At 24.1% G+C, this 25,077-nt stretch overlaps 8 protein-coding genes across 8 annotated transcripts; 2 read left to right on the forward strand and 6 right to left on the reverse strand.

Annotated features, from left to right (window-relative positions):
- Positions 1 to 526: 526 nt before the first annotated feature.
- DICPUDRAFT_27507 (uncharacterized protein) lies at positions 527 to 1,216 on the reverse strand (the record flags this gene model as incomplete). The annotated part of the gene is made up of 1 exon (XM_003284321.1): positions 527 to 1,216. The coding sequence occupies one exon, from the start codon at positions 1,214 to 1,216 to the stop codon at positions 527 to 529; it is 690 nt and encodes a 229-aa protein (XP_003284369.1).
- Positions 1,217 to 2,225: 1,009 nt separating this feature from the next.
- Positions 2,226 to 6,456, reverse strand: DICPUDRAFT_148120 (uncharacterized protein; the record flags this gene model as incomplete). The annotated part of the gene is made up of 3 exons (XM_003284322.1): positions 2,226 to 5,623; positions 5,706 to 6,017; positions 6,105 to 6,456. 3 exons carry the CDS (start codon positions 6,454 to 6,456, stop codon positions 2,226 to 2,228), a joined length of 4,062 nt encoding a protein of 1,353 aa, XP_003284370.1.
- A 1,086-nt stretch (positions 6,457 to 7,542) lies between these two features.
- On the reverse strand, positions 7,543 to 8,836 carry DICPUDRAFT_75314 (uncharacterized protein; the record flags this gene model as incomplete). The annotated part of the gene is made up of 2 exons (XM_003284323.1): positions 7,543 to 8,589; positions 8,675 to 8,836. The coding sequence occupies 2 exons, from the start codon at positions 8,834 to 8,836 to the stop codon at positions 7,543 to 7,545; spliced, it is 1,209 nt and encodes a 402-aa protein (XP_003284371.1).
- Positions 8,837 to 9,221: 385 nt separating this feature from the next.
- DICPUDRAFT_75315 (uncharacterized protein) lies at positions 9,222 to 12,227 on the reverse strand (the record flags this gene model as incomplete). The annotated part of the gene is made up of 2 exons (XM_003284324.1): positions 9,222 to 9,244; positions 9,296 to 12,227. 2 exons carry the CDS (start codon positions 12,225 to 12,227, stop codon positions 9,222 to 9,224), a joined length of 2,955 nt encoding a protein of 984 aa, XP_003284372.1.
- Positions 12,228 to 15,990: 3,763 nt separating this feature from the next.
- On the reverse strand, positions 15,991 to 17,051 carry DICPUDRAFT_52865 (uncharacterized protein). The gene is made up of 3 exons (XM_003284325.1): positions 16,864 to 17,051; positions 16,684 to 16,795; positions 15,991 to 16,598 (listed from the first exon to the last, which is right to left on the reverse strand). The coding sequence occupies exons 1-3, from the start codon at positions 16,998 to 17,000 to the stop codon at positions 16,080 to 16,082; spliced, it is 768 nt and encodes a 255-aa protein (XP_003284373.1). The 5' UTR covers positions 17,001 to 17,051; the 3' UTR covers positions 15,991 to 16,079.
- A 356-nt stretch (positions 17,052 to 17,407) lies between these two features.
- On the forward strand, positions 17,408 to 18,631 carry DICPUDRAFT_148123 (uncharacterized protein; the record flags this gene model as incomplete). The annotated part of the gene is made up of 2 exons (XM_003284298.1): positions 17,408 to 17,441; positions 18,237 to 18,631. 2 exons carry the CDS (start codon positions 17,408 to 17,410, stop codon positions 18,629 to 18,631), a joined length of 429 nt encoding a protein of 142 aa, XP_003284346.1.
- Positions 18,632 to 18,906: 275 nt separating this feature from the next.
- On the reverse strand, positions 18,907 to 19,835 carry DICPUDRAFT_75318 (uncharacterized protein; the record flags this gene model as incomplete). The annotated part of the gene is made up of 3 exons (XM_003284326.1): positions 18,907 to 19,425; positions 19,511 to 19,622; positions 19,693 to 19,835. 3 exons carry the CDS (start codon positions 19,833 to 19,835, stop codon positions 18,907 to 18,909), a joined length of 774 nt encoding a protein of 257 aa, XP_003284374.1.
- Positions 19,836 to 20,687: 852 nt separating this feature from the next.
- Positions 20,688 to 21,787, forward strand: DICPUDRAFT_27499 (uncharacterized protein; the record flags this gene model as incomplete). The annotated part of the gene is made up of 2 exons (XM_003284299.1): positions 20,688 to 21,068; positions 21,128 to 21,787. The coding sequence occupies 2 exons, from the start codon at positions 20,688 to 20,690 to the stop codon at positions 21,785 to 21,787; spliced, it is 1,041 nt and encodes a 346-aa protein (XP_003284347.1).
- Between the last annotated feature and the right edge of the window lie 3,290 nt (positions 21,788 to 25,077).

A 25,077-nucleotide genomic window follows, 5' to 3' on the forward strand; every position in this document is an offset into this window, starting at 1 on the left:
GTTTTAGTTTTTAGAATATTGAATATTTTATTTAATTTATTTATTTTATTTAATTTCTTTTTTTAATTTATTTTTTAAAATTATTTTTTTTTTTTTTTTTAAAAAACTATTTTAAAATTATTTTTTTTCAACCGATATTTCAATATTTTGTTGTCTTTATTGATTTTTAATTTTTAAAAAAGCAATTAAATTATTATATTGAGGCTTTCAAATAAAAAGGAATCAAAACTTTGGTGTTAATTAATTAAATCATCCTAATTCTAAAAAACAAATAAATACCACATCTGCAAAAAATGTGGTAAGATGCACAAACCAAATTTTTTAAAAATAATTTTTAAAAAGGGGTAAAAGAAATTGTATTAATTAAAATAAAAACTAAATAATAATAAAAATGATAAAATGATTATTTATATACATAATATAAAAATAAAAAATAAATATACATCATTTATTTTTTATTTTTATTTTTTATTTATTAATTTTTTTATTTTTTTAAAAAATAAAAAATTGAATATTAATTATATAATTAATTATAAATATTAATTGTATAGCTTTTTCTATTATCTAATTTTTCTTTAACCTCTAAAGTTGAATCTAAATTTTTCTGAGCTGAAACATTCCCCTTTGAAATTGATTTTTTAAAGTAAAAAATTGCAGTTTCTAAATTTTGTTGAGTACCATGACCACGGAGATAGCAAATACCAAGACTATTTAAACAATTACCATTAGTTGCGGTTGTATCTAAAATCTCTGCTTTTTTAAAGTATTCAAATGCTTTTGAGAAATCCTGTTCGACACCATATCCATTATAATAGCACTCGGCCAAATAGTTGAAACTCTTTACCTCACCATAAACTGATGCTATATAGAACCATTTCATAGCCTCTGGATAATTTACTTCGACACCTTCACCCTTAAAATAGCATTCAGCGACACTCATTGGTGAGTAGTTTTGCTGTGCAGCTAATAAAAAGTATTCAAAAGATTTGACCAAATCTTTTTTGCCTATAATCGCATCACCTTTCCAATATAGAACACCTAGTTGGTGACTTGCATTGGCATTACCCAATTCAGATGACTTGTGAAGACAATCAATAGCTCTCCATCTGTCGACTTGAGTACCTTTACCTAATCTATAGCATGAACCAATAATTTCCAAACCCTTGAAATGACCTTGATCGGCAGCTTTCTTTGCCCATTTAAAGCCAACACTCATATCTTTCTTTTCATTAGTATGATCATAAATATTGTATACAGCTAACCATACTTGTGACGCAACATTATTCTTTTCTGCTAATTTCTTTATATTTTTAATACTTTTTTTCTTTTTCTTTTTATCACTTTCTTTTTCTATAATTTTTTGTTCAATTAAAAATTCTTTATCTAATTCATCCTTTGGGCCATCCGGTAAATAATTTTTTTTATCAAATTTTGGTTTAATATCAGTTGGTGGTATAAATATTATTTCTTTATTATTTTTATTATCATTATTAATTTCTGTATTATTATTATTTTCGTTATTATTGCCATTATTACTTTCGTCATTGGTTAATTTATTATATTGTGTTGGTTTAATGGTTCTCCATCGTGATGATGAAGGTGAGTTTTCACCAGTATCTATTAAAACTTTTTTATTATCATTATTTATATTATTATTTTCTATTATCTCCATTTTTTTTTTTTTTATATATTTGTATGTTATTAGTATTTATTTATTTATTTTTAAAATAATTTTATTTTTTAAATAATTTTATTTTTTTTATTATATATATATAATATATTATTTATATTTTTTATATTTATATTTTTATTTTTATAAATTTCAGTTATTATTAATAAAAAAAATTTGAAGAGAATTTTTACGAAAAATAATAAAAAATATGAAAAAAAAAATAAAAATAAGTTTGGCACAAACTAGTGATGGGCTGGTTGGTTTTCTCCAATTTTTAAAAAAAATTTTATTATGATTTTTATTTTTTTTATTATTTATAATTATTGTCTGTCAGAGTTTGATACCCTCCACAGACCTGATTTATTTTTTTTAAGTTTTTAGGAATTCTATAAATTAATTAAATTATTATTTTTTTTCTAATTTTTATTATTTCAATTATTGTTAATTTTATTTTTGAGGATTATTTTTATTATTTTTAAAATTACATATTATTTTTATTATTTTTTATTATTTTTTATTATTTTTTATTAATTTTTTCGCAACATGATTAAATTTATAATTTTTTTGCGTCTCTTCTTGGTTTAATAATAAAGAACCATAAAAACATTACAGAAAGCATGAAGAAACCAACTACAGCAATAGCGGTGGCAGCTTTCTTTTGGTCAGTGTAACCACCCTTAACATTTTTTGATACACATACAGTTGATAAATCTTTAGAGGTTAATGTTTTTGATTCTTTGATGATAGAGTATTTTGAATTTACTGAGGCCATAACATTAAAATGTGGAATATTAACAGCAATTAAACTTTTAATTGAATCACCTTTATTAGCTATGCTGGTGCCATTATTATTATTTAAGATACTATTTGTAGTGCTAAGTAATTGGGTAGTAATTAAACCTTGAGAGTTATCTATTGAAGCTATTAAACTAATTTGGTTTAATAATGAATCTTGATTCATTTTCAATTTGTTGTCGATTATATTGGCGTTGAGTAATTCGGCTGTGTTGTTTACACTGGAGCAAACTACACCTTTAAATGATGATGCTTTAGCTAATGAGTTTGAGAATACTAATTGAAGACCTGAGTTTTTGCTTAAGAAAGAATATGCACTGATGTCAACTTGATATTGAATGGTTGTGGCATTATTAATACTGGTCCAAACAGTTGATACATTGATGGTGGTTGGGTAGGTGGGTGTGCTGTTAACGGTGGCAGTATATTTGAAACCATTGGTTTGATTTGCAACAATAACCCAAGAGTTTAATGTATACTCTCTGTAGATAGAACTGGTGTTACTGGAGTCTACTTCTCTTAATAATAAAATATCAATTGTTTTGGTGAGTTGATCGTCTTTGGTGCTTGGGATTGTAATGGTTGGTTTGTTTGGGTTGGTTTGTGTATAGTTTTCAATTAAAGAAATCTTGGAAAGACAATCTAAACCTGTCCATGGTAAATTGCATTTACAACCATTTGAAGTACATGTACCATGATCTGGGCCGCCACATTCACTTAAACATTCAACAGAATTGTTTGTATTTGAATTAATTGGTATACCCGAAATGATTGGTTCGACTCTAAAGGTATTTGAAACTTGATTTGAATTAATTATACGTATGTCAAATGGGAAACCAATCTTGTTGATAGTGGAGATTAAAATAGAGTTGCTATTGCTATTAGATGGTGTTTGTTGTGTACCAGTTAAGTTTTTAAAACCAAAACCTTGTAAATAATCGATTTGAATGGATGAACCTTCTAATGATCTACCAATAATTGTAATCTTTGAGTCGCTTGAAAAGAATTTACCGACAGAGTAAATTGCTGGTGTTGAAAGTGTAAATGTGTCTGCATTAATAAAACTTGGGAAACCTTTATCCATTATATATTTTGTGCTGAAACCAACTAAATTACTGTGGTCGAAAATACCATAGATGGAAAGTAATAAAGTACCTTGATAGCCAAAGCCAATTGGTACTTGGATATCACAAAGGAATTGGGTATTGGTATGGTTGGACTCAATAATTTGAGCTTTGGTAGGGTGGAAGTTAAAGGCCATGTTTTCTAAATAGCATATTGGTGTTTGGGATTTATCGATACCGCTGTTGTCGTAAACTTCAAAGAAAACCTTAACATTTCTATTTTCAGCTCCAACATCCAATTGTTGAGTGGACATATTTAATGATACTAGCGATGGTAAAACTGATTCATCAATTTTGTCGCAATCAACAAAGATTGATGGTAATGATTTGAGTTGGACCAATGATGAGATGATCATACTAGAGTAAAAGTAACTATCTAAACTTTCATAACTTACATAGCCACCTGTATCTTCTAAATATATTTGATTAATTGCAAATGTTTGTGAAACACAGTTACCAGTAACATCAACTGTAACTAAAAATTCATTTTCAAGAGAACCTAAAATGGTTGGAGTTAATGTAGTGGTATAGATTTTACCTGTTTCTTTACTAACAACTTGAACATAACCACTTTTAAAGCCATTAAATTGATCTTGAATATTCAACTTCCAGCCTACTTTAATTGGGGAGTTTTGTGTAATTGGAATTTCGTATTTATCTTGAAGTGGAGTGACCGATGTAACTATTGGACCTATTGTGTCTGCATAGTCTGATGACAAAGAGAGTTTGGCGCTTGATTTGAATTTAGATTGTAAAAGAGTATTTGATAATCTTTGACCCTGATAGTTTAACCAATAAGTAAAGTCGTCAGTAGTGAATTGGTTCTTTCTGATGGTAAAATCAATTTGGTACATTTTTATATCATAGTTCCAATAGGCTTGGAAAATAATTTTGTCAATAACTTGGTTGTTTTTATAGTCGTAATAAGAAATACCATCATTAAATAATTCTAAAAATGGTGGATAGTCAGTTTGTGGGTTAGCATTTGAAATGTTGAAATAAACACTGGTAAAGACATTTTGGTTGGTGGTATCAATTGAGTTTTGTTTGAATGAGAATGATGTGATATCATTTAAGGAGGCTTGGGGGTTACCTAATGATGGGAAGGAAGAAGCTGTATTTAAATTATAAATACTAAGTTTTTGAGCAGAAGTAGTAAAGTCAAAGCAATTAAAGGCTGAATCACAAATTTTATATACACGTAATTCCGATTGATATTCTAAATCTAAAAGATTAAAGATGTATTCGTATTTGCCATTTAAAAGTGTACCTTCGACTAAGTAACTAGAGTCCATCTTAACCCCATTTGAAAGCATTAAATAGAGAAAGCCAGATACATCATCGGTAATTTCAAATTGTAATATTGATACAAGACCAACTGAATTAAGTTTCATAGATACAATTTGTGGTGGTTTATAATCAAGACCTTGAGTAGGAGTAAAACTAGCGGTAGTTGTTTTATCTTCAAAAAGAAAAGATTTAGTTCCTTCGGTGTGTCGACTAATACCAAGTGATAGTTCTTTGGTAAAGGTTATTGGGTTTGACTTTGATGATGATGTAAATCCTAATGGGAATTGAATAGATTTTTCGGTATTTATGTATGTTTCGTAATAGTTACTTTTATCTGATGTTAAAGTGACCATTTGAAGACCTGAAACTGGATCATAAAAATCATTGCTCCCAATCAGTGATGAGTATAGGATTGGTTGCTTGACAATGGTTTCTTGTGAATTAATTTGACTAGCAACACTAAGACCAGTAGGACTAAAATAAACTAATTGAATAGCTTCTGCATTCGAATTTCCCATATATGAGAACAATTGAATTCCAATACCATTGGTATCATTACCTGGTGTACCCAATACTGGTGTTAATGATTGAATTTGATTATTTGAAAACTTTAAGAATACATTATTAACAATACCATTACTTGTATCACCTTTGATTTTTAAAAAGTTTGATAAATCTTTAGAACCAGAAAAACTTTTATAAAATGAAGATAAATTAAAACTACTACTACTTAAATTATAACCTAAATATAATAATAATTGTTAGAATTTTTGTTTTTTTGTTTATTTTTTATATTATAAAATATATTGGAGATTATAACTTACTTGAAAATGGTGATTTAATAATAAATGTTTTATTTTTATCATTAACTTGATAGCTAATATCAAAATCAACATTTTGAATATTTTTTCCATTGTTTGCCAATCTGATCGATGTAATAAAATAATTTGAAAAACCAACTTGGCTTGTTCTACAAACAAAATAATCTGGGCAATAGTTAAAAATTAAGTCATCTGATGATGTAGTAGGCAAAATCTTATTAATATTATTAATAATAAGATTGATATTATATTCGCTATTTGAAACTTTATTTGGAACATTTGAAATCATTACATATTCTAATGTTGAAGGTAAAGCTAAAAAAATAAAAATAAAGAAATAAATAATTTTTTATTAATTAACCATTTTGTTTTTTTATACTATATTATTTTATAGATACATACTTGTACATGTAATGGATGATGATGGATAGTTAAATATTTGAGAACCAACAGTAATTATATTTTGGGTTGTTGTGGTTGTAGAGTAAGCTAATTTTAATTTGCATAATAGTCTATTTTGGGTTGTACTAGAGAAATATAATGTACCACCTGATGAGGAAACTGTGCTTGTTAAGATTGGGTTATTTATTGAATCTTCTAAATAGAAATCAAATTCTAAATTACATATTTTGTCAGAGTCTGCATATAGATTATAGTTTTTTAACTGTGATACATCATTAAGTGTTATTGCACAGTGAATGAAATTAAAAATTAATGAAAAAATGAAAACAAAAAAATAGTTTTTAATTTTCATTTTTTTAATTTTTTAATTAAAAAAAAAACAAATATATATTATTTATTTTATATATTGTATTTGATTGATTTTGATTGATTTTAAATAATCACAATTAAATTTTAAAAAAATAATAAAAAACAATTTTTTTTTTTAAAATGTGGAGTATTTTTTTATTATTTTACCAACTATTTAAATTAACCTTTTATTTTTGGTGTTCCAAATTATATATATGAAAAAAATGATTTGGAATTATAAAAAATAAAATGATATAAACAAAAAATGATTGATGTGTGGTTTCGAAACAGGGATAAAAATTTTTGTGTAACTGTGTGTTGTGGGTAAATTATAAAAATTTTTTATTATTTTTTTTTATTATTTTATGATCGTTATATAAAAAAAATAAAAAAAAAAACAATATTTATAAATTATAATTTATATAAATATATTTTTTTTTTTTGAAACACTATTAAAAATAAAAAAAAAAACTATTAAAAATAATATATATATAAAAAAATACAGAAAAAAAAAACTTTGCTGTGATTGAAAAAAAAAAAAAAAAAAAAAAAAAAAAAAGATTTTTATCGCCTATTTATTTGAAAAATTGATTGGATAAAAAAAAAAAAAAAGATTACATATTATTATTTACTATTATAATTTATTTTTTATTTGGGTGGAAAGGTATAAAGAGATACAATCTGCAATGATTTTGAAAATATCATAATCAATTTTTTTTTTTTTTAATTTTTTCCAAAAATTTTTTTGAAAAAAAAAAATAAAAAAATTGATGCTCACACAAAACACACCATGAATAAAAAATAAAAATGTTGCGATGATTTTTCGTTCTTTTCATAGTTGAAAAGATTGCATTATGGATATTTTTTAAAATACATTTTAATACCACAATGATTATGCTTGTCGTGTGTTCATTTTTAATTAAAACCACTCAGGGTGGAAAAAAAAAATATCGATAAAAAAATATAACGATAAAATAATATAACGATAAAGAAAATAAAATAAAAATAAAAATAAAAGAAAAACCATTTTTTTGATGAAGCAAATTTTATTTTTATTTTTATTTTTTTTTTTTTTTTATTTTTTTTTTTTTTAATAATTATTTTGTGATTGAGGTGATTGTAAAAGTTCAAATTGTTTATAAATAGTATTTAATATTTCAATAAAGAATCTGTATAGTTCTCCTCTTTCTCCATTTGAGCGAATAAATATTGGGTTTCTAAAATCACAAGAGGAGATGGAGCTATAATCTATCCACTCGAGTGAAACTATTGATTCTGATTCTTTTTTATTGATTTTGATGTTTTTATTATTGTTATAGTTATTATAGTTGTTCCTTCTGAATCTTTTGGGTATATTTTCATCATATGGGATTTGAGCACAATATAAAATATAACCTCCGCTTGGTATCCAATATTTAATTGTGTTTTCAGACTCTAGTAGTTGGCGATATCGATCAGTTTCAGTATCGTTAAAGATGAAATTTGTTTCTTCGTTGAGTTCCCTCATTGCAGTATCTATACTTTTTTCGGTTCTATCCCTTTTTCCACCTAGTAGTGTGTACACACATTTATCTTGACGTTTTTTATAATCTTTTTTTTTAGAAAGATCCTCACAACCTAATAATATTTTAATATTACCATAATTATCGATTGCATATAAAACGACACCACTTGATTTATATCTTCTTTCTATTCTATTTGGTATTAATTTAAACGATTGGGGTTCATTTTGGTATTGTTGGGTATAGGTTTGTAGATTATTATGTTGGTAGCTTTGATTTTGATATTGTTGCTGGTAATCCGAGCCTGAGGTATTAAAATGTTGTTCTTGATAGTTATTATTATTGTTATTATTAGTATTGTTATTATTATTATTTTGAAGATTATAATGAGATTGGTTTATTTCAGGATATTGATAGTTATTATTGTTATATCTACTGTTATTATTATTATTATTGTTATTACTGTTATTATTATTAAAATATTCATCATTCCTATAGTGTTCATTTCTATCACTTTTTCTTTTGTTGTTTGAGGTGTATGTATTGTTGCCATAATAACTGTCATTATAGTTTTCAAAATAGTTATTGGTATTTTTAAAATTTATTTCATCGTTTTGTAAATTGCTGCTGACAATCTATTAATAAATGAACGAAATAAAATAAATTTATTAGTATAAAACATTATATATTTAATATTATATGATTTATTATTTTACAAACACTATTATCATCAATTGGTTTTTTATGTTCTTGCTTTATACAGTTGTTCATCCATTCTAATTGTTCTTGAAGTTTTTGCACAGTCTTTGTTAAATAGTCAATTTGTTGTTGCTGTATTTCAACTTTTTTACATAACAGGCCGAATTCTTTATTATTGTTCATTTCTAAATAATTATTTTTTTCAACATCCTAATATTATTATAAAAGTATTATTTTTTTTTTTAGTAACCTCTTCTATTTAAATATAAAAAAAATAATTTAAAAAAAATAAAAATAATTTAATAAAAAATTAAAAAAAAATAAAAAAATTAAATATTTAATTTTTATTTATTTTTAAAAAATACAATGAAAAAGATTTTTTTTTTTTTTCAACTTTTCATGTTATCAAGAATAAAAAAGGCATTATTTATAATTTATTATAAATAAAATATCAATTTTATTTGGTATATTAAAAAAGAAAGATTAATATAGCAACAGTGTTTAAAAAAATTGAATAAGATCCAATGGGTAGAATTGTCCTTTAGGGTTTTATTTAGAGTAAATCATTTTAGAAATATTCGTAGATTAGCCCTTAAAAAATATAATAAAATTATACCTTTTTTTTTAAAATATTTATTTTACACTTTTTAATTATTTTTTGTAAAAATATTATTTTTGGTATATTATAAAATGGTTTATGTTCATTATCACCACTATTAAAATCGATTGTTGAAATAATATTTTCTAAATCTAAAATATAATTATTATCAATAAGGTATTCTATTGTGTGATAAAAAGGATTTTTGGGTAAGAAAAACAATTTGAAAATATTGGAGTCTATGGTAAATTGAAATGATGGAGGTGAAATTTGAATGAATAATTTGAATAGTTCTAAATCACCATCGATTAGATATTGGAGACAGATATCTTTAAAAAAATTGTAGTTAAATTTATAATGGTCGATAAGAAACTGTTTCTTTTCTTTTAATATGTACATTGTTAATTGCTGATGGTTTTTGTTATGGTGTAGAATAGTGCTTATAAAACCGATTTTATCACAGTCTAATTTTAAATAACGTGTCCATAGAATTTCGAATATATCCATACTTGCAGAGGATAGTTTTAAAACTAAAAAGTTTTGACTGAAATGAATTTGACTAAAAATTGTCTCATAAATTGGAGTATATAATCTATTAAACCATTCTATGCTTAGTGACATGGATTTATCAAATAGCAATTGGTAATTAATTCTGCCCAATGATAGTTCTGATTTTGGTTTATTGAGTGATAGTTCTAATGCTTTTTGATAATAGCAACCTTCAAAAAGTTTCCCCAAGGAAAAAGAGGTGGTATCTTCATTATTTTCATCCAATAATATGTCATCCAAATTGTATTTTAAAAGAATTGAGTTGTATCCACATAAATGTTTTTTACTATTTTCATTTATAGTGGATTTCTGAGCCATTTCAATGATTTCAAAAGAGTTGATATCTGGTATATGACTAGTGAGCAGTTCAACTAAAGATTTGATATCGAATGATTCTAAATAGTTATTTTCAAATAAATATTTAATAATTTCAATTGGTTTATAAAGTGTTGTTGGTATTTGAATGTTTTTATTATTATTGGTTGTTGATATGATTTGGTTAATTTTATTGTATCTTCTTTTTGAAATTGATTTGCTTAGTTTCTTTAAAAAAAGATTGGACTTGTTGAATATATATGAATTTTTTTTAGCAAAATTACCATCACTTTGAAAACATTCCATAAGGTTTCTAAAATATTGTTCTTGATCAATAGAGTTGAAAATTTCGACGATTTCATTTAGTTTTAAATTTTGAAAATCCAAAAATAATTTATTTGAAAATACATAGTGGACCATTAAATCTTGTTCTATATTTTTCATTAAATAGCTAAAAAATGGGACAATAAGAGATTTATTACTACTGGTATCAAGAAAACAAAATGCTGTTTCCAACTTTCCAATCTTTATTTGTTTAATCAAAAAGTCTATTTTCTCTTTATTATATTGGTTGGTCACTTTATCTTTGGTCGAGTAGATTTCTACAACTTTTTTAAAATTAAATTCTATTGTTTGGTAATAAAAGTTTTTAAAATGAGTATTTTCATTTAATAGAGATTCAAAGAAAGTTGTGTCATAGTTGGTGATGATTATATCTAAAAGTCGTATCATTTCGTCTGGAATAATTTGTAAAACTTTTTCCCTAATTTTATCATTATTGAATATAGATTTTATAAAGATATGTGCTTTGGTAGGGTTTATTTCTGTAGTGTTGTCTTCATAAACAGAGGAGGAATGGGTGTAGTGAATTTTTGAGTCCATTTCTAAAAAAAATTGTAGTGCTTCTATAGAGTAGTGTGACATAGAGTAAAATAGAACTATTGATTGAATAACTCTAGGACTAATTTGATAATAATTTGATGAATAATGTGGGTTCTTTATAATGTTTGTAATTTCTTCATATTTTGATTCCTCCATAAAATAGTAACAAATTTCGAATGGAATTAATTCAAATAGACCGATGTTTACTTGGTCCTCCCCTTTAATATTGCTAATAATTGATTTTATTCCAAATATGATCTCTTTCGTGGTTTTAATGTTTGGATTGTTTATAAAGAATTCTTTAAATTTTTCCATATATTTTTTTTGAAAATTTTTATTTTGTCTATTTAGGTATGCGAATATTTGAATTTTTAAAAAAGTTGGGTTATTAAATTTGATTATTGGTACTAGAGATTCTTCATTTATGATTAAAAGTGATTCTATAATTTCTTGATGAATTGCTATTGGTTCTAAAGTCTTAAGGTATTTGATAGTCTCTTGATTTTCATTTATAAATTGTTTCAAGTTGATCTTTAATTCATTCTCGATAAACTCCACCTTTTCCTTTGATAATTTATTAAGTAGTGGTAAAACCAAATAGTCAAAGTTATATTGATCAAATTTTTTTATACTTTTTAATATACTGTTATTATCATTCATATCTGTATCGTTATTATTGTTATCACTATCTATATCATTGTTATTGTTTTTATTACTTTTTATTAAGCTGAATAAATATTTAAATATTTTAAAACTATCATAACTTGATTCTATTAATAGACTAGTTAAAAGATGTGATTGATCACTATTATTTAAACTATAATAATTGATAAGGTATTTTATGATTTTTAAATTATTATCTTTTATTGCTGCATCGAATATTGGGGTTGTAAAACTATCTATAATATTTTTATATTTATTTAATAATGGTGTAAAAATTCTTTCAATTTGATTAATTTTTGATAATCCATTGAATAGTTTTATAATTGATTCTGGAAGTTGATTGTCTATGTATATAAAATTATTATTTTTTAATTTATCATATATCATTTCGTACTTATTATTATCGACCATTAGCGTTAGTGATGAAGTTGCATCGTAGAAATGATCTGATTTATCTCTATGGATAAATGAAAATATTTTATTTCTTAATATTTTATTTTTAAAAATGTTAAAAAATAATATTTCATTTCTACAATTATGGTTATAACCATTATTACTGTCATACATTTATTTTGATTGAAAAAAAAATTTGGAAATTTAATAATCTTTAGGAAAAAATTAAAAGTTGGTGTGAAAATAAAAAAATTTAAAATATTTTTTTTTTTTAATTTTTTTTTGAGAGCCAAAATCAAATATCAGCTAATACACAAACAAAAACTTAACGAAATAAAGAGAAAAATAATAATTTTTGTAGTTTAATAAATAAAAATAGCTGAAAAAAAAAAAAAAAATTTTAAAAAAAAAAATTAAAAAAAAAAAAAATATTTTAAATTTTTTTATTTTTTAAACCAACTTTCATAGATAAAATAAAATTATGCCTTTTTTTTTTTAAAATATTATTTATTTATTTATTTATTTATTTTACACTTTTTAATTATTTTTTGTAAAAATATTATTTTTGGTATATTATAACATGGTTCATATGAACCATCACTAAAATCTAATGTTGAAATAATTTTTTCTAAATCTAAAATATAATTATTATCAATAAGGTATTCTATTGTGTGATAAAAAGGATTTTTGGGTAACAAAAACAATTTGAGGAATGTATGAGAGTCTATGGTAAATTGAAATGATGGAGGTGAAAATTGAATGAATAATTTGAATAGTTCTAAATCACCACTGATTAGATATTGGAGACAGATATCTTTAAAAAAATAATGGTCCTTAAATTTATAATGGTCGATAAGAAACTGTTTCTTTTCTTTTAATATGTGCATTGTTAATTGCTGATGTCTTTGGTCATGGTGTAGAATAGATCCTATTAAATTGATTTTATCAGAGTCTGATTTTAAATAACGTGTCCATAGAATTTCGAATATATCAATTCTTGCAAAAGATAGTTTTAAAACTAAATGATTTTTACTGAAATGAATTTGACTAAAAATTGTCTCATAAATTGGAGTATATAATCTATTAAACCATTCTATGCTTAGTGACAAGGATTTACCAAATAGCAATTTGTATTTAATTCTGCCCAATGATAGTTCTGATTTTGGTTTATTGAGTGATAGTTCTAATGCTTTTTGATAATAGCAACCTTCAAAAAGTTTCCCCAAGGAAAAAGAGGTGGTATCTTCATTATTTTCATCCAATAATATGTCATCCAAATTGTATTTTAAAAGAATTGAGTTGTATCCACATAAATGTTTTTTACTATTTTCATTGATGGTCGATTTCTGAGCCATTTCAATGATTTCAAAAGAGTTGATATCTGGTATATGACTAGTGAGCAGTTCAACTAAAGATTTGATATCGAATGATTCTAAATAGTTATTTTCAAATAAATATTTAATAATTTCAATTGGTTTATAAAGTGTTGTTGGTATTTGAATGTTTTTATTATTATTGGTTGTTGATATGATTTGATTAATTTTATTGTATCTTCTTTTTGAAATTGATTTGCTTAGTTTCTTTAAAAAAAGATTGGACTTGTTGAATACATATGAATTTTTTTTAGCAAAATCACCATCACTTTGAAAACATTCCATAAGGTTTCTAAAATATTGTTCTTGATCAATAGAGTTGAAAATTTCGACGATTTCATTTAGTTTTAAATTTTGAAATTCCAAAAATAATTTATTTGACAATACATAGTGGATCATTAAATCTTGTTCTATATTTTTCATTATATAGCTAAAAAATGGGACAAGCAGAGATTTATTACTACTGGTATCAAGAAAACAAAATGCTGTTTCCAACTTTCTATTTTCTATCAAGAAAACACAATGCTTTTTCCAACTGTCTATTTTCTCTTTATTATATTGGTTGGTCATTTTATCTTTGGTAGAGTAGATTTCTACAACTTTTTTAAAATTAAATTCTATTGTTTGGTAATAAAAGTTTTTAAAATGAGTATTTTCATTTAATAGAGATTCAAAGAAAGTTGTGTCATAGTTGGTGATGATTATATCTAAAAGTCGTATCATTTCGTCTGGAATAAATTGTAAAACTTTTTCCCTAATTTTATCATTATTGAAAATAGATTTTATAAAGATATGTGCTTTGGTAGGGTTTATTTCTGTAGCGTTGTCTTCAAAAATTGAGGAGGAATTGAAGAGGTTAATTTTCGAGACCATTTCTAAATAAAATTGTAGTGCTTCTATAGAGTAGTGTGAAACAGAGTAAAATATAACCATTAATTTAATAACTCCAGGAGTAATTTGATGATTTGATGGGAGGGGTGGGTTCTTTATAATGTTTATAATTTCATCATATTTTGATTCCTCCATAAAATAGTAACAAATTTCGAATGGAATTAATTCAAATAGAACCATGTTTGCTTTTTCCAGCCCTTTAATATTGCTAATAATATGAATTATTCCAAACATGATCTCTTTCGTGGTTTTAATGTTTGGATTGTTTAAAAAGAATTCTTTAAATTTTTCCATATATGTTGTTTGAAAATTTTGATTTTTTCTTAAGCCATTGAATATTTGAATTTTTAAATAAGTTGGGTCATTAAATTTGATTTTTAGTACGTGAGATTCTTCGTTTCTCATTAAAAGTGATTCTACAATATCTTGATGAGTTGCTATTGGTTTTAAATTCCCAAGGCATTTGATAATCTCTTGATTTTCATTTATAAATTGTTTCAAGTTGATCTTTAATTCATCCTCAATAAACTCTACCTTTTCCCTTGATAGTTTATTAAGTAGTGGTAAAACCAAATAGTCAAAATTATATTGATCACATTTTATTATATTTTTTATTATATTGTTATTATCATTCATATCTGTATCATTATTATTATTATTACTATTATCTGTATCATTGTTATTATTTTTATTACTTTTTATTAAGCTGAATAAATATTTAAAAATTTTAAAATTATCATAACTAGATTCTATTAATAGACCAGTTAAAAGATGTGATTGATCACTATTATTAAAATTATTATGATTGATAAAGTATTTTATGAATTTTAAATTATTATCTTTTATTGCTGCATCGAATATTAGGGTTGTAAAACTAAATATTCTATTTTGATATTTATTTAATAATGGTGTTAAAATTCTTTCAATTTGATTAATTTTTGATAATCCATTAAATAGTTTTATAATTGATTCTGGTAGGTGTTCGTCTATGTATATAAAATTATTATTTTTTAATTTATCATATATCATTTCGTACTTTTTATTATCGACCATTAGATTTAGTGATGAAGTTGCTTCACAGAAATGATCTGATTTATCTCTATGGATAAATGATAATATTTTATTTCTTAATACTTTATTTTTAAAAATTTTAAAAAATAATATTTCACTTTTATTATGGTTATAATCATTATCACAGTTGTTATTATTAATATTATTGTAATTGTTGTTATTATACATTTCTTTTTAATATATATAAAAAAATGAAATTATTAAATTAAAATAAAAAAAAAAGATGAAACAAAAAATGGAGAAAAAAAAAAAAAGAAAAAAAAAATTTTTTTTTAATTTTTAATTTGGAAAAAATAAACATTTCAAAAAGGGGGTGTGTTAAAGTGTGTTTTTTTTTTTAAAAAAAATTAAGAAATTTATACATTTATTTATATATAAAAAAAAAAAAAAAATATTTTTTTTTTTTTTTTGAAATTTTTATATGGGAAATGTTAATTTTTTTAATATTAAAAATTTGAAAAAAAAAATTTTTAATATTAAAAAAATGTTTTGAACCACCCGCACAATACAATTTTTGAACACAATATTTTTAAAAAAAATAAAGATAAAAAATAAAGATAATTTAGAATTATTATTTTTAAAAATGGAAAGAAATAATTTTTATATTTTTAAATAAACAAGTGTTTATTATGATATAACTTTATTTTTTTTTTTTTTAATAAAACAAATTTGTTGAACCAATTTAAAAGGTTTATTCTAAAACGGTGGCAGAGTAATCAGCGATTAATCTGTAGGCTTTTGAATCACTCCATGTAGCGAATACAGCATCGAAACCTTTGGTAGTTATATTCTTTGGATCTACTTTAACTCTAACTTGGTTATTTGAATCAGCAGTACAATCAATGTATTGGAGATTAAGAGCAATATCTGGGACTTTGCTGAATTCGACTGGGAATGTAACTGGAACAACAACATTACGGTCACCACTACCTGATAACATTGGGGTGTTATTACCACTGTTAACTTGACCAACTTGAGTGAAAGCAGTAAGGACTGGTTTGGTGTAGAATTCACATCTTAATGAAATGTGGGTATTCCAGGAGAGTGGGTGAATAGCAATTGAACGAGCTCTGATTGGAGTATCAAAGTAATGAGTGTTAACAGTATTACGATCGGCACAACCTTGAATTGCGGCACCGTTTCTATATTCACTCCAGGTAACATTATCTAAGGAGTAACGGATTTTGTATGAGGTAACCCATTGATCAAGCTGTAATAATAAAAATTTAAATTTGTTAATAAGTTTTTATTTTTTTAGAAAAAAATATAAATATTAAAATTTAAAAAATACATACATCACCACGACCTTGGAGAGCAACAGCAACAAAAGTACGTGGGTTTTCACAACCAGCAACAATATATTGGTCAGTATTTAAAATTGAGGCACACCAAGCTTCAGCACCGTCTCTGTATAAAATAAAAAATTATTATAAATATATAATCACATAAATAAATTGTGTTTTTTTTATACAAACCTAGTAGTTGATTTATCATTGGTATAGTTTAAAACACAGTTATCTTGACTGTGGTCAGCATTCCAGTTGGTTGAGGTTCTGAGATGGCATAAAGCGTTACTGATTAATTGAACTAAGCCTGTGGTGGTTTGTGACATTTTGATTTTAAAGATAAAATATTAATATATTTGTTAGATAATTGTGAAATTTGTTTTGATTTGAAAATAATAAAAAAAAAACTTGTTTAAATAGTTTTTTTTTTTCATATTTTTTTTAATAACAATAAATTATTTTTTAAAAAATTAAATTAAACTCAATCAATTTCAAGAAACAGTTTCCAAGCAAGAATAGATTTTTTAAAATGGGGCATTTAAAAAATAATTATAAATTTAATATTTATTTTTTTCTAATAAAAAAAAATTTTGTGATTACCTGTGTAATGTTTTTTTTAATAATAGAAACACATACCCCACAGATTTTTTTTAAAAAAAAAAAAAACTCCCATCAAAACAGGGCAAATTTACTATTACACTTAAAAAAATAATGGTTTTTGATTATTTCAATGATGATATTTAAATTTTTTTTACTATTATTTTTTGGTTTTGAAAAAATAAAATTTCTCTTTTATAATCATTTTAAAATTTCCAAAAAAAAAAAAAAACAATCTTGAGATTTAAAAGAGGTTTATAATAATTTTATTTTTTTTAATATTTTTTTTTTTCATTAATTGGGAGCACGCTACTTTAACACCCCATTACACATTTTCAAAAAAAAAAATCCCAAAGCCCCAAAAAATTTTTATAAAAAAAAAAAACGTAATATCAATAATAATAAAAAATCAAATTGATAACAAACAAATAAAAAATACAATTATTTGTATTTAGGTATAATATTAATATATTAATATATAAATTTTCCCCCATTTATTATTTTTTTATTTTTTTAAAATTTATTTTTTAAAATTTATTTTTTATTTTTTTATTTATTTACAAACTTTTTTAAGAAAACTTGATTATTAGTTTGATGATCTTCATTTAATTATAATATAATCAATCAAATTTATATACTATTTGATTGATCCACCCTTTCCCCCATATAAAACTATTAAAAAATAATTTTTTCTAAAAGTATAAATTCCCTTTTTTTTTCCTAAATGTAAATTTAAAACCCCACAAAAACTAAACAAATAATTACTAAATCCTGTTTTTTTTTTTCATTTAAAATAATATATTTAAAAAATTTAAACTATAAATAAAATATAAATATATTTTTTTATTTATTTTTATAATATTTTTTTTATATATAATCTAAAAATGAAAGTTTTATTTATTTTTTTATTTTTATTATTTAGTTTTAAAAATTGTTTATCATTAAATATTTTATTTATATTATAGGTACAGGAAATAATTGCACCAAAACAATTAGTGAAAATACATGCGAAGATGGGTTTTACCAAAGAATAACAATTAATAAAGATGAAACCTTTACATTTTTATTCGATTATAAAGCATTAGGAAACTATTACAATGCTTCTATAGTCCTTAGCAATAATCAAAATTATTATAGTGATGATTTAGGTTTGGTTAAATTTGGTTTCATCAGAAAAAATCATAATGATCCACTTTATTATTTTATTTCAAGAAGTTCATATATTTTCCAAGGTTTAAATAAAGTTACATTACCAAGTGATTTTAAAGAATACCTTTCAATTCCAGCTATCGAAATTACTTGTGATAATCCAATAGATTATTGTGATTTAGACATTTTTGGTAGAATCTGTTCAAATTAAAATATTACAAATATATTTTATTACAAAAATTTAATAATAAAATTAATTACCCAATTTTTTGCACACATAAAATTATTATTATTAAATTTTTTTATTTTTTTAATTTTTTTAATTTATTTTTTTATTTTTTTTTTTTTTTAATTTTTTTAAAATATCAAACTTTTTTTTTTTTTTTTTTTTAAAAATCTTTATCATATATACATCTAATATAGATATGGTTTAACTTTATTTATATTTTTATATTATAAAACAAATTTGAAACAAATTTAAAAACTTTATTCTAAAACAGTGGCAGAGTAATCAGCGATTAATCTGTAGGCTTTTGAATCACTCCATGTAGCGAATACAGCATCGAAACCTTTGGTTGTTACATTCTTTGGATCAACTTTAACTCTAACCTGATTATTTTGAGGAGCAGTACAATCAATGTATTGGAGATTAAGAGTAATATCTGGGATTTTGTGGAATTCGACTGGGAATGTAACTGGGACAACAACATTATATTCACCACTACCTGATAACATTGGGGTGTTATTACCACTGTTAACTTGACCAACTTGAGTGAAAGGAGTAAGATTTGGTTTGGTGTAGAATTCACATCTTAATGAAATGTGAACATGCCAAGTGATTGGGTGAATAGCAATTGAACGAGCTCTGATTGGAGTATCAAAGTAATGAATGATAACAGTATTACGATCGACACAACCTTGAATTGCGGCACCGTTTCTATAATCAATCCAGGTAATATTATCTAAAGTATAACGGATTTTGTATGAGGTAACCCATTGATCAAGCTGTAATAATAAAAATTTAAATTTGTTAATAAGTTTTTATTTTTTTAGAAAAAAATATAAATATTAAAATTTAAAAAATACATACATCACCACGACCTTGGAGAGCAACAGCAACAAAAGTACGTGGATTTTCACAACCAGCAACAATATATTGGGCATTATTTATAATTGAGGCACTCCATGATTCGCTAGCCCCTCTGTATGAACAATAAAAAAATAATAATAAATATTTATATATGATAATATTTCTTTTATATATATACAAACTTAGAAGTTAATTTATCATTGGTATAGTTTAAAAAGCAATTATCTTGACTGTTGTTGGCACTATAGTTTGATGAGGTTCTGAGATGGCATAAAGCGTTTCTGATTAATCCAACTAAATCTGCAGTGGATTGTGGGCAAGTCATTTTTTGTTTTAAAATAAAGTTAAAATTTTTGTTAGATAATTGTGAAAAAATAATTGAGAAATAAGTTTTGAACTGTAATAAAACTACTTGTTTTTTTTTTCATATATTTTAAGTTTTGGGAAATTTTTTTTTTTTTTTTTTAATTTTTTTTTTTAAGTTACTTATTTTATTTATCAAACATTGTTCTTTTTTTTCTTTTTGACAATTGAGAGTCAAAACCATAGATCGGCCAATACACTGAGTATGAGGACGTTTTTGTTTAAAAGTTCTAAATTTTCACTGTTTAAATTACTTCAAAATGATTAATTTAAAAAAAAAGTTTTAAAGTGATTTTAAAGAATAACTTTCATTCTATTGATATTACTTCTTATCCAATTAATTGTTGTGATTTTGATTTTTTAGGTAGAATCAATTCCAATTAAAAAATTCATTATATTACAAAAATTCAATAAAATTAATTATTTGCTTTTTACAAATAATTATTTTTTTGATTTTTGATTTTTTTGATTTTTTTAATTTTTTGATTTTCATACTTTTTTTTTTTTTTTTTTTTTATCATTATTACTTTTTTTTTTTATCATTATTTTATACACAGCTAATATAGAAATGGAAAATAAAATAATTCAAAACATAATACCATTTTCAAATGATACAAATATATTAAAAGAAACTATTGATAATTTCGAAAATATTAAAAACCAATTTAATGGATCTATTCAAGAGTTTCAGAACAATCAAATTAATCAATTCCCATTTCATAATTTATCATCATTTTCATCTCATTATTATATTATAGCAAGTGATTGGGATGATTTGTATGATAAACTAAAACAACAAAAAAGAATTATAGATATGGACAATATAAAGAATCAACCTTTTATTGTTTTTGTTTTTAGTGGTCAAGGTGCACAATGGAATAAAATGGTTTTGGAAGTATATGAATGCGAAAAAGTATTTAGAGATTCAATGGATGAAATAGATAATATAATGAAAGAGAAATATTATGGTTATAGTGTACTCGATAAATTGAAAACATTAAACGATGAGTTAGATCCAGAGATTAATAGTAACCAAGAAATAACCCAAACTGCTTTATTAATGGTACAGGTATCTCTCTATAAACTTTATAAGCACCTAGGCTTACTACCAAATATGATAGTAGGTCATTCTTTTGGTGAAGTAGTGGGCTCTTATGCATCAGGAATGATACCAGACTTGGAAACTTTATGTTATGTAAGTATTTAAACCTTATATATTTTATTTACCAAAATTCACAAGTTAATTATTTTTAGATCATTTATAATAGGGGTAAATTACAACAAACTACATTTGGATGTGGTAGAACTATGATGTGGATTGATTTAGGTGAACATGAATATATGAATCAATTCTCTAAACAATTTCCAACTATAGAAATTGCATGTCTATTAAGTCCAACCAATATAGTTATTGGAGGTGAAACAGCAGATATCGAAAAAATCAACTCTGTTCTAAAATCCAAATCAATCTATACAAAGGTACTTTCAATTCCAACAGCTTTTCATAATTCATGTCAAGATGTATTAAAAGACGATATTTTAAAATTAAAATTCAAAAGTAACCCACCTTTAATTCCACACTCTTCAACAGTTTATGGTAAATTATTCAATGAAGAATTGTACTTTAATAATCAATATATGTTTGATAATTTAAGAGATCAAGCAAGATTTGCCCATGGTATCTCAGCAATATACAAACATGTGGAAGAAAATAAACTTGGTGATAATATTGTATTTGTAGAGATTGGACCAAGACCATCAATTTTGAATTATGTAAAGAAATTAATACCAAAAGAATCAAGTTACTTTTCATCAGTTTCTTTACTATGTTCCATTCAAAGAGATAAAGGAACTCAAGCAATAAATGAAATGTTAAACAGTGTTAAATTAAAAGGTTATAATAACCTTATATAAAAAAAAATAAATAAAACTAAATGTTAATATTTAGCTAAATATAAATATTATATTAACTAAATAATAAAATAAAATGTTTTTTTTTTTTATTAAAAATAAAAATATAAAGTTTTTTTATTAATAAAAAGTTTAATTATCGCCAGTATATTTTAAAATTGTAACTTCAAAGAACTCTGTACCAGCATGAATTTTCAAATCATTTGGGTTTGCGGCCATTTTGGGTTCAATTGAAATTATAGTTCCAAAAATTGGTTGACCAGCTTTCATTTCTTCTTCGAATTGCTGATATGAGTCTTGAGAAAGGAAATAATTTGGAGAATGCATGTTGACGGCTTCGTAAATTTTATTTTTGTTTAGATAAAATACAACCAAACGTTCGTGGGTGAAACCAGAGACAATAAAACTACGAGAACGTTCAATACTTAATTGATGTTCTAAACTGTTGCTCATCTCGACAAGAGTTTGGTTGGTTGTAACATGGTCGAAAATTATGCCTGAAATTTTATCTGAAACAACATCTAATGGTAATGGTTCTCTAGAGTCTGGATTAATGAGTCTGGAAAGTTCGAAAATTGTATTTTTGTATCTATTTAATTCTTGTTGAGAGTTGTTGCTAGAGCTGTATCTATTTTGGAGGTCATTAAATCTATTTTGAAGATCATTGTATTTGGATGAAATATCTGAATTCTTTGATTGCATATCAGATAATTTATCTAAAAGGTCTTGAGTTTGATTATCTTTATCTGAAAATAGTTTTTCTTTATCTGCAAGTTGTTTTGATTTTTCCTTTAATTGTTGACCATTCTCTTTCAATTTATTTTCCAAAATGGCCTCTCTATTCTTAAGGTCATCAATTTCTTGCTTATGTGTGGCATCACTTTGTTCTTTATTTGATTTTGTCATTTCGATTTCATAAATTTGTCTTGCATTTTCTTCAGAGAGATCAGAAAGACTTTTTTTAAGCTTTTCGTTTTCTTCATTAAATTTGGTCATTTCGTTTTCATAGTAACTATGGATACTTTTAACTTCGGTATTATTAATGTCTTCTTTTTTATCCACTTCCAATAAAAGTCTGCTAATTTCCTCTTCCTTTTCCTTTAGCTCTTCAGTGACTTCTTTTTCCTTTTCTTTTAATGAGGCTATTGTATCTTCGAGCTTTTTAATTTGATTTTCATATGATTTTGATTGGTCAAGTGAACTGGTTGCGTGAGAAATTGATTTTGAAAGGTTCGATTTGGTTTCTTCCAACTCGATTTCAATATTTGATTTCTCTGCATTTAATTGATTTAGTTTTGATTCCAAAGCCTTAACTAGTAAACTTAATTTTTCATTCTCTTTGCTTAAAAGTGATTCAGATGATTTGGTTTGGTCCCTTTGTTCTTGATTTTGTTCTTCAAGACACTCATTATACTCTCTTAGTGTTTTATTTTCTTCTTCTAATTTTTCTTTATGTTCGACTAATGATTGGTTTGTTGCCTCTAAACTTTCAATAGTAAGTTTTAAATTTTCGACTACCTTGTAAAGATCACCAGCATTGCTTTCGAATTCATTAAGATTTGATTGTAGTGTTTGATTATTATGTTCTAATTTATGGTTGATTTCTTTTAATTTTTCGTTGGAGTCTATTAATTTTTGATTTGATTCTAATAATTGGCTCTTTGATTCTTCAAACTCGATATTGGCACTCTCTAATTGTTGATTGGTTAATTTCAACTGATTAACTGTTTCATAGAGTTCTTGTTTTGATTTGTTTAACTTTTCAATAGCCTCTTGGTTGTCATTAGAGTATTCTTTTAAGGTGCTATTTGATTTTTCTATCTCTTCAGTTTTCTCTTGTAAGCTTATTAGTTCAATTTGTAATGTATCACTCTTTGAAGCAATTGTTTCCAATTCAAGGCTTAATTTTCCATTCTTGGCTTTATGTTCTTGAACTTCTTTTTCGAGTAATTTCTTTTCTTGTTTAAGTGTTTCGTTCTCTTCTTGAAGATTGATAATGTTTTCTTTCAATTCTTGGACAGTATTACTGAGTACTTGTATTTCATCTTTTAGATTTTCAATTTGCTTTAATTTAATATCGAGGTCACCCTTGAATTGATTCTTTGATTCTAATTCCTTTTCTTCAAATTCTTTAGTGAGTGCGATAACTTTTTGTTCATAATTTTCAACTTGTAATTTGAGGTCATTGATTTGGATTTCTAAATGAGTTTTTTCATCTTGAAGAGAAAAAATTGAGCTTTGATTCGAGAACTTTTCGTTTGAGACATTTGCCAACTCTTTATTTAGGATGTCGACTTCAATTTTTTTTTGTTTTAATTCTTTACTGAGCTCTTCAATTTTAATAGCTTCACTTTGTTGCTTCTCAAAAGATTGATTGTGATGTTTTGATATATCTAAAAGTTCTTTATATTTTTCTTCATTCTTTGAAGCTATTAAAAATGTTGTTTGTAATTTTTGTTCTAATTGCTTATTTTCATAATGTGATCTTTCTAATTCATTTAATAATTTCTTGTTGTTATAAATACTTGAATTTAAACTATTTAATCCATAACTGTTTGCATTATTAATATCATTATTGTTGTTATTATTATTATTATTGCTATTGTTATTATTATTATTTGGTTTATTAACTAAATTATTATTTTCGGCTATTAAATTATCAATAACTGTGAAACCATCTTCGAAATCATTATTTGTTGACGAACCACTACTACTACCACTACCAAAACCGCCAATATTTAAACTACCATTACCACTATTGTTTATAATACTTCCATTTAAACTTGGTAAATTTTGATCAAAGGGTGGTAAGGAAATTGAAAACTCTGGAATTTGTTCTTTTAGGCAATTGAACGAACTAATTGGTACATAATGGAGATATTGTTCAAAGAATATTTGTCTTTTTTGAATTTCTTCTTCTCTGATCATCTTTAATGACTCTAAAAATTTACTGAAAGAACTTTGAACGTTATTTCCAAATTTCTTTCTTCTGGTAATTTCATTAATAGACTCTTCATAAGATTGAAAAAGTTTATGGATAACCTCTAATTGAGAAAAATTTTCAGAAAACTTTGATACCCCTTGATTATGAATACTTAAATGTGCTTTAATATCTCTAATACTCTCTTGATATTTAGAAACTGTTCTTAATTGTTGATAGGCAAAATTATTCATTTCAAACTTAATAAAAAAAAAAGTTAATATATATTATTTACTTAATAAACCAATGCAAAACATTTTTACTTACTTTTTTCTTTAAAATAAATGGAACTGGGTCAAAAATATATTTTAAA

This window comes from Dictyostelium purpureum, assembly GCF_000190715.1.
Source record: "Dictyostelium purpureum unplaced genomic scaffold DICPUscaffold_23, whole genome shotgun sequence".
Taxonomy (NCBI): domain Eukaryota; phylum Evosea; class Eumycetozoa; order Dictyosteliales; family Dictyosteliaceae; genus Dictyostelium; species Dictyostelium purpureum.